Genomic DNA, 13,510 nt, shown 5'->3' on the forward strand with positions numbered 1-13,510 from the left:
TTAATTTAAGGGATACTTTGTTTTTTACTGTGAATTTAAGGGATACTTTCTCGTTAGCTAAAAAATTATGGGGTACTTTCATTTTTACTAAGCATATGGGGAACTGAGAGTTTTTATTTTTACTGAAAATTTAAAGGGTACTATCTTTTTTACTGAGAATTTATGGAGGACATTCTTTTGTATGGTTTATAGCATTTAGGAGATATTTTATACTTGTGAGTTTTTATGGAGCATTGTTTGAATCTTGTTTTCACAACTAAATTAAAGAGAAAAACAGTAAAGGAGTGACAAAACCCTAAACGGATGACAGTTTCAGGACATTGTCTCCAATTATGTACTCTTGTTGTTGCCAATTCTGTACAAATGTTACGAGGGCCGATTGGTAAGTTGCGTGCCTCATATTAAAGGGTTTGACTTTTGGCGGACATATTGAATTATTTTTTCAATATCAACCCCTTCAGTATCTATACACTTTTGCCAGCAATGTTTAAAGACCTCAATGCCGCTTTTAAGGAATCATTTTCTTGACTGTTCAGAAAGTCCTCTACTGCATGTATGAAGTCATTATCTGACCGAAAGTAGGTACAAGAAATGGCTTTTTTCAACTTTGGAATGAATTTTGGATGACAGTCTGATGGAGCGAGATCATGTGAATAAGGTGAATGCTCAGTTAATTCAAAACCACAGTTGTTAATGGCAGGCTTGCCAATGACAGACATGTGTCTTCTGCTGTACTTTAGTTTAATATTTGCTCTTAACTGCCAGAGAGGTGATGCATAATATGTGCCATTGATTGTTTGTCCCTTTATACCATCAGAATACCATCAGCATCTCAGAAAACAAAGGCCAATACCTTTCCAGCTGATGGATCAGTTTTTGCCTTCTTTGTCAGGGGTGAACCAGGCTGCTTCCATTGTTTAGACTGTTGTTTGGCCTCTGGGGTGCAATGATGGACCCACCTTTCACCAATAGTCACCAACTACTTTAGAAATTAGCAGGATTTGCCTCTGAAAGGTTCAGATTAGCATGTCACAAAGTCCACCTGGTATGCTGGTGATCAACTGTCAGAAGTCTTGCTTCCCAAATGGGCTCAGAGCTTTCTCATTGCAAGAATGGAATGTACTCTTTTCTATGAAATTCCAACTGTACTTGCTATATATTTTTCTGTAGGTTGCTTGTCAGCAAAAACAATATCGTGGAATTTATTGGCCAGTTCTGGGGTTACAGCAGACTGGCCTTCCAGGACGGGTGTCATCCTCAAGGCTCTGCCTGCCATGCTTAAATCCTGCCACCCACATTTTCACGGTAGCATTTGAAGGGGCATCATTCCCTAATGTTGTTACCATATCAATTTGGATATCCTTTCTTATGCATATATTGAATCATTGATCTTTCAGCAATTTTGTCTATTTTGAAAAAGTCACTTGCCTTGTCTAGAGCATTACCTCTTTGACATAAAGTGACCCAATGACACCAGTCTTTGGGTATACTTAAATAGTCAGGAAATAGAAACACTGAAAAAGGACATCCCTGCTTAACTTCTTCAATACAAGGCTGACAACTTATCAATCAGTCCTCATATCTTCAATTCTGTACACCTGTAATCACCAATTTTGTACACCTGTAATCTCCAATTCTGTACACCTGTAATCACCAATTTTGTACACCTGTAATCTCCAATTCTGTACACCTGTAATCACCAATTTTGTACACCTGTAATCACCAATTTTGTACACCTGTAATCTCCAATTCTGTACACGTGTAATCTCCAATTCTGTACATCTGTAATCTCCAATTCTGTACACCTGTAATCTCCAATTCTGTACACCTGTAATCACCAATTCTGTACACCTGTAATCTCCAATTCTGTACACTTGTAATCTCCAAATCTGTACACCTGTAATCTCCAATTCTGTACACCTGTAATCACCAATTCTGTACACCTGTAATCTCCAATTCTGTACACTTGTAATCTCCAAATCTGTACACCTGTAATCTCCAATTCTGTACACCTGTATTCTCCATTTCTTAACACTTGTAATCTCCAAATCTGTACATCTGTAATCTCCCATTTTCTACACCTGTAATCTCCAATTCTGTACATGTGTAATCTCCAAATCTGTACATCTGTAATCTCCCATTTTGTACACCTGTAATCTCCAAATCTGTACACCTGTAATCTCCAAATCTGTACACCTGTAATCACCAAATCTGTACACTTGTAATCTCCAAATCTGTACACTTGTAATCTCCAATTCTGTACACCTGTAATCTCCCATTTTGTACACCTGTAATCTCCAAATCTGTACACCTGTAATCTCCAAATCTGTACACTTGTAATCTCCAAATCTGTACACTTGTAATCTCCAATTCTGTACACCTGTAATCACCAATTCTGTACACCTGTAATCTCCAATTCTGTACACTTGTAATCTCCAAAACTGTACACCTGTAATCTCCAATTCTGTACACCTGTGATATCCAAATCTGTACACTTGTAATCTCCAAATCTGTACATTTGTAATCTCCAATTCTGTACACCTGTAATCACCAATTCTGTACACCTGTAATCTCCAATTCTGTACACCTGTGATATCCAATTTTGTTCACCTGTTATCTCCACTCCTGTTTACCTTTATTCTTTGATGCGAGATGTGCACAATTGCTGTTTTGTGTTTTAAATAATACCTGTGGTTGTGTCTGATATTGTGCACAACTCCACTGGTATCAGACTTGTTAATGATAAGGATGACTGATATTCTTGGTCACAAGGCAGCCGTTATGGATTGTATTTTGTTATGATTATACTGGAGATATCTTACCCATTGGTTACTACATAATTTACATAATCCAGAAGTCTATTTTATAATGTGATACTGGACTTGAAGCCTTAACTGTTCAGAATGAAGATTTGGCTGGGGACCCTTGAGCACCATGACTACGACGAAATACCTCCAGAAAAATTGTTAAACTGGAAATACAAAGATGTGAGTTTGCTTTTTTATATGTAAACAGTCTAACCCCTGATCATTAACTCGGCAGGACCATCGAGTATTGGATTGAAGTAAGTTTGAATGTTTTGTGTAAAGTGAGGCAGGGACCAATGATATGCTTCAAATTAAACAGGGTTTTCATGTAACACGAGTTTGAGATAACAAGGTTCGACTGTATATACTGCATCTTCCAATAAGCTCGGGCAGATACTAAACCACTGAGGTGTGGCCACGTTACCTGTGTAGTGTGGGTGCCATCTTGTGCCAGCGTAAAACTTGATTGGGAAGTAAGACAACTAAGCTGTCCATATAATATGAGAACCATATTGTTTGCCTGTTAAACCTGACCAATACAAAGTACATAGAAAGTGAAGCTACAATAAGCTACATGAAATGTCTTGTATAATATACCAGATATCTCATATATCTAAATAAGATATTATATCTAAAGCTTTATATAATATATGATTTATTCTATATATCCTAGTAAGATAGGTGATATGTTATTTAAGGTATCATATATAATTGAAATAAAAATATATAAGATATATATGTATATATAAATATAATAAGGACCGTTATTGCTCTTTGAATAAGAAAGATCGGCCATAAAATTGTTGAAGGATACAAAAATGTATTTCCATATAATGGTTCAAGTAAAATGCGGATGTTTTGTGTAAATTTATGTTTCATATGATGCCTTATCAATTCTGATTTGAAAATAAAGGAATAAAATAGACAAAAGAAATTTGTGCCGTAACTTGCGTACTACGCTATACTTACACCCGTACCTACTGAGACCAATAAGTCTGCTGATTTATAACCATGTACTACGCTATACTTACATCCGTATCTACCGAGACCAATAAGTCTGCTGATTTATAACCATGTACTACGCTATACTTACACCCGTATCTACTGAGACCAATAAGTCTGCTGATTTATAACCATGTACTACGCTATACTTACACCCGTATCTACCGAGACCAATAAGTCTGCTGATTTATAACCATGTTTTACTGACACAGATCTGTGGTATTTGTATTGTCCAACATAATGCCATCAAAGCAGAAATGTTTGTAGTTGATTTATTTTCATTTATTTTATGGTTACTCGTAATCATGACTTTATATGTCCATGAAATGACAGACAGATAGGTATGGATTATAGTACTAGTGGATTTTGTGAACAAGAATTATCCATCAAATGAAATGCCAAGAAAAACAGACATGTTTGGAAAACCAGGAAATTTGAGCCCTACAAAAATATATGGTGTCACAGTCAACCAAGTGTGCTGTAATCACCTGTTTAAGACACACATACACAGACACATTCAGGTAACTTAAAGTGAATTCAGATTTTCATATTTCTGAATATCTATGTGACATCAATTTACATAAACAGCCTAGAAACACTCCCATGTTCTTAAAAGGATATTTAATACCATATCATTGACTTCTACACACAAATCCTTGCCGTCATGCTACTAAAAAGATATTTAATACCATATCATTGACTTCTACACACAAATCCTTGCCGTCATGCTATTAAAAAGATATTTAATACCATATCATTGACTTCTACACACAAATCCTTGCCGTCATGCTATTAAAAAGATATTTAATACCATATCATTGACTTCTACACACAAATCCTTGCCGTCATGCTACTAAAAAGATATTTAATACCATATCATTGACTTCTACACACAAATCCTTGCCGTCATGCTAGTAAAAAGATATTTAATACCATATCATTGACTTCTACACACAAATCCCTGCCGTCATGCTATTAAAAAGATATTTGATACCATATCATTGACTTCTACACACAAATCCCTGCCGTCATGCTATTAAAAAGATATTTAATACCATATCATTGACTTCTACACACAAATCCCTGCCGTCATGCTATTAAAAAGATATTTGATACCATATCATTGACTTCTACGCACAAATCCCTGCCGTCATGCTATTAAAAAGATATTTGATACCATATCATTGACTTCTACGCACAAATCCCTGCCGTCATGCTATTAAAAAGATATTTGATACCATATCATTGACTTCTACGCACAAATCCCTGCCGTCATGCTATTAAAAAGATATTTGATACCATATCATTGACTTCTACGCACAAATCCCTGCCGTCATGCTATTAAAAAGATATTTGATACCATATCATTGACTTCTACGCACAAATCCCTGCCGTCATGCTATTAAAAAGATATTTGATACCATATCATTGACTTCTACGCACAAATCCCTGCCGTCATGCTATTAAAAAGATATTTGATACCATATCATTGACTTCTACGCACAAATCCCTGCCGTCATGCTATTAAAAAGATATTTAATACCATATCATTGACTTCTACACACAAATCCCTGCCGTCATGCTATTAAAAAGATATTTAATACCATATCATTGACTTCTACACACAAATCCTCATCTGTGAAATCCACCACAAACAAGATAGGATTTGAGTACCACTGAAACACATGAACTGTATACCTGCACACCATTAGGGACTCTGAGTACCACTGAAACACATGAACTGTATACCTGACTTCTACACACACACCATTATGGGACTCTAGTACCACTGAAACACACAACTGTATACCTGCACACCATTAGGGACTCTAATACCACTGAAACACATGAACTGTATACCTGCACACCATTAGGGACTCTGAGTACCACTGAAACACATGAACTGTATACCTCCACACCATTAGGGACTTGAGTACCACTGAAACACATGAACTGTATACCTCCACACCATAAGGGACTCTGAGTACCACTGAAACACATGAACTGTATACCTGCACACCATTAGGGACTCTGAGTACCACTGAAACACATGAACTGTATACCTGCACACCATTAGGGACTCTGAGTACCACTGAAACACATGAACTGTATACCTGCACACCATTAGGGACTCTGAGTACCACTGAAACACATGAACTGTATACCTGCACACCATTAGGGACTCTGAGTACCACTGAAACACATGAACTGTATACCTCCACACCATTAGGGACTTGAGTACCACTGAAACACATGAACTGTATACCTCCACACCATAAGGGACTCTGAGTACCACTGAAACACATGAACTGTATACCTGCACACCATTAGGGACTCTGAGTACCACTGAAACACATGAACTGTATACCTCCACACCATTAGGGACTTGAGTACCACTGAAACACATGAACTGTATACCTGCACACCATTAGGGACTCTGAGTACCACTGAAACACATGAACTGTATACCTGCACACCATTAGGGACTCTGAGTACCACTGAAACACATGAACTGTATACCTGCACACCATTAGGGACTCTGAGTACCACTGAAACACATGAACTGTATACCTGCACACCATTAGGGACTCTGAGTACCACTGAAACACATGAACTGTATACCTCCACACCATTAGGGACTTGAGTACCACTGAAACACATGAACTGTATACCTCCACACCATAAGGGACTCTGAGTACCACTGAAACACATGAACTGTATACCTGCACACCATTAGGGACTCTGAGTACCACTGAAACACATGAACTGTATACCTGCACACCATTAGGGACTTGAGTACCACTGAAACACATGAACTGTATACCTGCACACCATTAGGGACTCTGAGTACCACTGAAACACATGAACTGTATACCTGCACACCATTAGGGACTCTGAGTACCACTGAAACACATGAACTGTATACCTGCACACCATTAGGGACTCTGAGTACCACTGAAACACATGAACTGTATACCTGCACACCATTAGGGACTCTGAGTACCACTGAAACACATGAACTGTATACCTCCACACCATTAGGGACTCTCAGTCATGTCTTTACTGTTTAAAAAAAAGTAAGCAATCAGGCCCATTGGACCTTTTGTTCATGATTGAAAAGTGAATTTAATATAAAATAATGCTACAGTACAATATCAGACTGTCCCTATAACATTTATTTTATTGTCTAGTTTCAGAATGAAGAACTCAGTAAGAAAGAAAAATCAGCTTCAACTTCTGAAAATCAAGAAACAACAGGTAGGGGATTGTTGTCACAGTGAAACAGATCTGTAGTATAGGAGAGACATGAGGTAGGGGATTGTTGTCACAGTGAAACAGATCTGTAGTATAGGAGAGACATGAGGTAGGGGATTGTTGTCACAGTGAAACAGATCTGTAGTATAGGAGAGACATGAGGTAGGGGATTGTTGTCACAGTGAAACAGATCTGTAGTATAGGAGAGACATGAGGTAGGGGATTGTTGTCACAGTGAAACAGATCTGTAGTATAGGAGAGACATGAGGTAGGGGATTGTTGTCACAGTGAAACAGATCTGTAGTATAGGAGAGACATGAAGTAGGGGATTGTTGTCACAGTGAAACAGATCTGTAGTATAGGAGAGACATGAGGTAGGGGATTTTTGTCACAGTGAAACAGATCTGTAGTATAGGAGAGACATGAGGTAGGGGATTGTTGTCACAGTGAAACAGATCTGAAGTATAGGAGAGACATGAGGTAGGGGATTGTTGTCACAGTGAAACAGATCTGTAGTATAGGAGAGACATGAGGTAGGGGATTGTTGTCACAGTGAAACAGATCTGTAGTATAGGAGAGACATGAGGTAGGGGATTGTTGTCACAGTGAAACAGATCTGTAGTATAGGAGAGACATGAGGTAGGGGATTGTTGTCACAGTGAAACTGAACTATAGTATCGGAGAGACATGAAGTAGGGGATTGTTGTCACAGTGAAACAGATCTGTAGTATCGGAGAGACATGATGTAGGGGATTGTTGTCACAGTGAAACAGATCTGTAGTATAGGAGAGACATGAGGTAGGGGATTGTTGTCACAGTGAAACAGATCTATAGTATAGGAAAGACATGAGGTAGGGGATTTTTGTCACAGTGAAACAGATCTATAGTATAGGAAAGACATGAGGTAGGGGATTTTTGTCACAGTGAAATAGATGTGATTGAATGATGGCATTGTTTAAAATGTTTTGATCATTTTTAAGGCATTTTTGTTTATGATGTCTTACAGAGGAAAAAGACATCAAAATCTCTTCTAATGAAATTGGAAAGGAGGATGAATCGAACAAGGAAGAAAGAAAACTAGCAGACAAGGATATGGAAGAGAAATCTGGTGATACAACGGTTAATAACAAGGATAAAAACAAGATGGAGGTCTCATGATATTGGTCTTTTCTTGTTTAATTTGGTGAAGGTCAATTGAATGATTAAAACCACTAGTCTGTAGCTGTGGTCTTTTAAGTCTTGTGACCTTCAGGAAGGAATGTCAAGGGATGCACTATTCTGTAGCAGGGCTCTGGACATGAAAATCTTTTAGGCACAGTCAATGTGATAACTTGCTGCTGGTTCTTTATTCAAAATGTAAATGTCAATGATAAGATGACTGCCTGTTGGCTGGTGTCATGTGTTATTACACTTGTATGCCATTTCACAATTGTGATGCCACTATTGGACAATAAAGAATGTGATGAGGTATGGTTCTGTTTCTTGACCTACTAAGTATAACACCCAGATGTTGTTTTTCCTATGACATCTTAATCAGCTTTAGATTGGACTCCCTGGTATAGTTCATGATAGTAATATCAACTTTAATAGATATGATGTAGATTCTACTACTGTCAAAAACCATTAAGGAAGAACTGCTTCCTACTAAGGTCACATCAACAGGTCACATAAAGGGTCATAGGTTAAATATCTGTTATCAATACAGTATCTAATAACACCTGCCATCCTTTAGAGCACCAACAGCTCAGAATTCACAGCACATGTCATCGCGGAGCTCAAAGAGTTGTGGCCTGAACTCATCATGGTTCATGGCAAGCCTAGACACCTCCAAAGTCAAGACTCTGTTGAAAGAGCAAATAGCGACATTAAAGATATTTCTTGTGACCTGGATGAGACACCACAACACCAGGACTGGACAGTGGGACTCAAATTTGTTCAACAAAAGAAGAACTGTGCCCATCATGCAGAACTGAACACCATACAAGGCCATGTTTGGAGAGGACCCTAAAGTCAGCTTGACATCATCCAATCTCTCACCTTAAATCCTCGACAGGCTTCAGTCTGAAGATGGTCTTCTGGCCCTCTATCACTTTCAGAATATTTTATTGTCATGGTGGTATTGACAGTGGGAATTGGGCAACAGGCAGAGCCTATGAAAGCCCTCTCCTTACAGTGCATAAACAAGTATACAGAAACATCAATCAAAATTAGAGATAACAGATAATAATAATATTAGGAATAAGAATGTAGAAGATAGATTCAAATGGATGATTATATAACCGAAATGCAAAATAGGCATCACCATCGTTTGTATTATTGAGTACCAGAACAGTAACATAAACTAAAAAATACAAATTAGGTATCACAAGATATTACAAGACTGGGTCAAAATATGTCCATTTGTGGTGGGACAGGCTGCAGGTTCAAACAGTCCATTTGCACATAATCCTGAGCTGAGTCCCTAAAATGGACAGGCGGACCCACACTTGAGACATCAAATACAAATGAGAGATAGAAAAGATAGAAGTATAGAATGGGATGTACATTTGCTAAAATAGGCGACCAGTGTCAGTTATGAATCTCTGAACTATATCAAGAATAAATTTATTCATGTTTGCATCAAGTATAGGAGAACCTTTGAGAAATGTATCAATTGAAGGAGGTATAGAATCACTAAGGTCAGAAAGGGAATTAAAGAGGAGTTGTCTCTGGTTAGTAAAGAAGGGACAGTGGAAAAAGAAGTGGGTACAATCTTCAACTGGGTGGCCACAGTTACAGGCAGGCCTTCTATGAGTCACCACTTCTGACCAGAGCTGAGCTATCGATCCCTACCACCACTGAACAACCGCCTTTGACCACTACCATCACTGAACCACTGCTTTCAACAACTACAACCACTGAACCACTGCCTTTGACCATTACCACCACTGAACCATCGTCTTCTACCACTACCACCACTGAACAACTGCCTTTGACCACTACCACTACTGAACCACCGCCTTCGACCACTACCACCAGTGGACCACCGCCTTCGATCACTACCACCACTGAACCATCGCCTTCAACTACTTTCACCACTACCACCACTGAACCACCGCTTTCAACAACTACAACCACTGAACCACCGCCTTCGACCATTACCACCACTGAACCATCGTCTTCTACCACTACCACCACTGAACAACTGCCTTCGACCACTACCACTACTGAACCACCGCCTTCGACCACTACCACCAGTAGACCACTGCCTTCGATCACTACCACCGCTGGACCATCGCCTTCTACCACTACCACCACTGAACAACTGCCTTCGACCACTACCACTACTGAACCACCGCCTTCGACCACTACCACCAGTGGACCACTGCCTTCGATCACTACCACCACTGGACCATCGCCTTCGACTGCTTTCACTGCTGAACCGCCGTTCCCGCCGTTCACTTCTTCATCTCTTGACAGACGGCTTCAAGATATCAGCGATCAGCATAAAAGAGTGCGAGCGGCTCAGCTAGTCCACAGAGAAAGGATGGTGAAGTGTACTGACATAAAAACAGGTGAACCTGGAGATAATATTACCATGCCCATTCCCATGGTGGACAGATGTAGAGGTGACCCAAGAAATATCCTTGGAGTAATTGTTAATTGTGATGAAAATGACATGTACAGAATTGTGATGAAAGCTGGTGTTTTTAAAGTTAAGTATACCAGGAATCAGTTCGATCTCTGTCCCCAGCAACTCCTGAATTACTATGATGTTAATATGGACAGTACAACCACACTTTGTCAGGCTCTTAAATCTACAGCTTCTGGTGGACAAGGATTCTTTTGTTGTGATTGCAGCAAAGGCAAGACACAGTGTCAGACAAACAGGTGCAAGTGCTATAAAACAAAGAGACTTTGTAAAAGTAGATGTCACAATAGCCTTACTTATCCAAATAAGTAAAGTGTTTACAGATACCATGTAGGGAGAACATTATCTGCATTATACAGCTTTCGATGGGGATGATTATAAACTTAAAAATAAACAAAGCTGTTTGTTGCTTTTTATCATGATGATCAGTTGTGGTTAACATTACTAGGATGTATGAGTAATCAATAAAGTACATAAAAAACATTTTTTTGTTATAATTTAACACAAAGGAAATCCAGGGATTTGGTGAAATAACTTAAGCATCATTCCAGTAATACTGAACATTTTCATCAGGTTGGAAAGTAAGGATTATGTAAAGATTCTTTATACACAACCAGGAATTTTAATATGTGACGTTTCGGTGACCAGTACAATCCGTACGCTGTCACCTTCCTCAGACAAATGACCAGTAAAACATGTACACAAAGGTGTGATATGTGTACGAGTTGTCGTCGATTTCGGACATGCTGACAAGTGCCGAAATGACTGTTAGCGAATAGTAAAACCATTCGGCTACGCTTATTTTATTACTTGGTCATAGATGTGCGAGAGTCTATGAGCCCCCTCATCTCGGTTCAGAACTGCCCCGCTGCGGCGTATCCAGATGGCTTCTTTGATCTGTCGCTTCAGAAGATGGTTCTCTCTATCGAGCACCTTTGAGTTTTCCCAGTCAATCACATGGTTTTCCTGCAAGGCATGGTCAGTGATTGCCGATTTGTTTATCCTGGTTGTGTATAAAGAATCTTTACATAATCATCATTCCAGTAATTACAGGAAATCCCTAAAGATGACTAAGTGAATTAGGGATTTCACGAATTCATTGAAAGTTTCAGTGATTTCATGAAATCCCTGATTTCACAATCTTACTGTAACATATGTATATATATATTATCAAAAGTGGTTATTTTTCCATGATTCAAATGTTTGTGGTTTAGCCAAACACTTCAACAGGTAACAATTTTTCGTGAAAGTCATGACATGTACCATGGTTTTGTTTATTGATTACAGGTTTAACTTATCTGTATTTCTTGATATTATTACATTAGTGCATGTATGTATATTGAAATGTAAACTTTAAAAGACAACAAAATTAGGAGCACCTGTATTTTAAACATTGATTTTATTCATCATGATATTTGATTAAGGGGCAGATGTTATTAGACATTGATTTTAAATAAAATCTGATTGATCTTACACTACAGTACTGATCAAATACATAAATATCTTTAAACAAGTCAATTTCAACAAAAATATCACAAAATTTCATCAATAAATTATCTGATTATTGGCATGCTCTTCCTGCTATCATTCTTTAAGGCTGATGGTTCTACATGTTTCTCTATTTGTATTGTAATCTCTCATTGAGTGAGATCATCTTTATCCTCGGTTATAATAGGTCACATGATAAGAACTCATAGTGATGTAATAATACATTGGTAATTTCATTGTATGTATGTGATAAAAATCTCCTTTGTGTGTCTTATGTCAGAAATACCAATATTTACACCACTGTCTACACAAAACATTGTGTGTCTTATGTCAGAAAAACCAATATTTACTCCTCTGTCTACACAAAACATTGTGTTTTATGTCAGAAATACCAATATTTACTCCACTGTCTACACAAAACAATGTGTGTCTTATGTCAGAAATACCAATATTTACTCCACTGTCTACACAAAACATTGTGTCTTATGTCAGAAATACCAATATTTACTCCACTGTCTACACAAAATGTGTGTCTTATGTCAGAAAAACCAATATTTACTCCACTGTCTACACAAAACATTGTGTCTTATGTCAGAAATACCAATATTTACACCACTGTCTACACAAAACATTGTGTGTCTTATGTCAGAAATACCAATATTTACTCCACTGTCTACACAAAACAATGTGTCTTATGTCAGAAATACCAATATTTACTCCACTGTCTACACAAAACAATGTGTGTCTTATATCAGAAATACCAATATTTACTCCACTGTCTACACAAAACATTGTGTCTTATGTCAGAAATACCAATATTTACTCCACTGTCTACACAAAACAATGTGTGTCTTATGTCAGAAATACCAATATTTACTCCACTGTCTACACAAAACATTGTGTCTTATGTCAGAAATACCAATATTTACTCCACTGTCTACACAAAACAATGTGTCTTATGTCAGAAATACCAATATTTACTCCACTGTCTACACAAAACAATGTGTGTCTATGTCAGAGATTCCATTATTTATTCCATTGTCTACATGAGACACTTTGTGTGTCTAGAGACCAGAAATATATCAGTCTACACTGAAATCAGTATAAAGCATTCAAATGATAGTTTGTAATAAGTATGCACCATACACAGATAAAACCATTTGACCTTGGACACCTAAGAATTTAACCAAAATAAATTATGAATGATTAATTTTTTTTTGTTACATATTCCATATATGTAGATTTATATAAAACAATTAGACATATGTCTGTATCATTATAGTATACTAGAAATGTTTCCTGTACTTTATATCATAAAAGTTGACAT

General features: G+C 37.7%; 2 protein-coding genes across 3 annotated transcripts in view; both read left to right on the top strand.

Annotated features, from left to right (window-relative positions):
- Positions 1 to 8,532, top strand: part of LOC132545300 (pseudouridylate synthase 1 homolog) — a 36,880-nt gene extending 28,348 nt beyond the window's left edge. For both annotated transcript variants that reach the window (XM_060208975.1, XM_060208976.1), the window contains 3 exons: positions 2,903 to 2,987; positions 7,001 to 7,067; positions 8,071 to 8,532. In XM_060208975.1, coding sequence (XP_060064958.1) covers positions 2,903 to 2,987; positions 7,001 to 7,067; positions 8,071 to 8,222 — 304 coding nt within the window. In that variant the 3' untranslated portion in view covers positions 8,223 to 8,532. The remainder of the gene's footprint in view (positions 1 to 2,902; positions 2,988 to 7,000; positions 7,068 to 8,070) is intronic.
- On the top strand, positions 8,527 to 11,139 carry LOC132545323 (mucin-2-like). Its single transcript, XM_060209001.1, has 2 exons — positions 8,527 to 8,531; positions 9,786 to 11,139. Exons 1-2 carry the CDS (start codon positions 8,527 to 8,529, stop codon positions 11,005 to 11,007), a joined length of 1,227 nt encoding a protein of 408 aa, XP_060064984.1. The 3' UTR covers positions 11,008 to 11,139.
- The last annotated feature ends 2,371 nt before the right edge of the window (positions 11,140 to 13,510 follow it).

This window comes from Ylistrum balloti, unplaced genomic scaffold (assembly GCF_031769215.1).
Source record: "Ylistrum balloti isolate Yb309-2 unplaced genomic scaffold, AGI_CSIRO_Ybal_v1 Utg369840, whole genome shotgun sequence".
Taxonomy (NCBI): domain Eukaryota; kingdom Metazoa; phylum Mollusca; class Bivalvia; order Pectinida; family Pectinidae; genus Ylistrum; species Ylistrum balloti.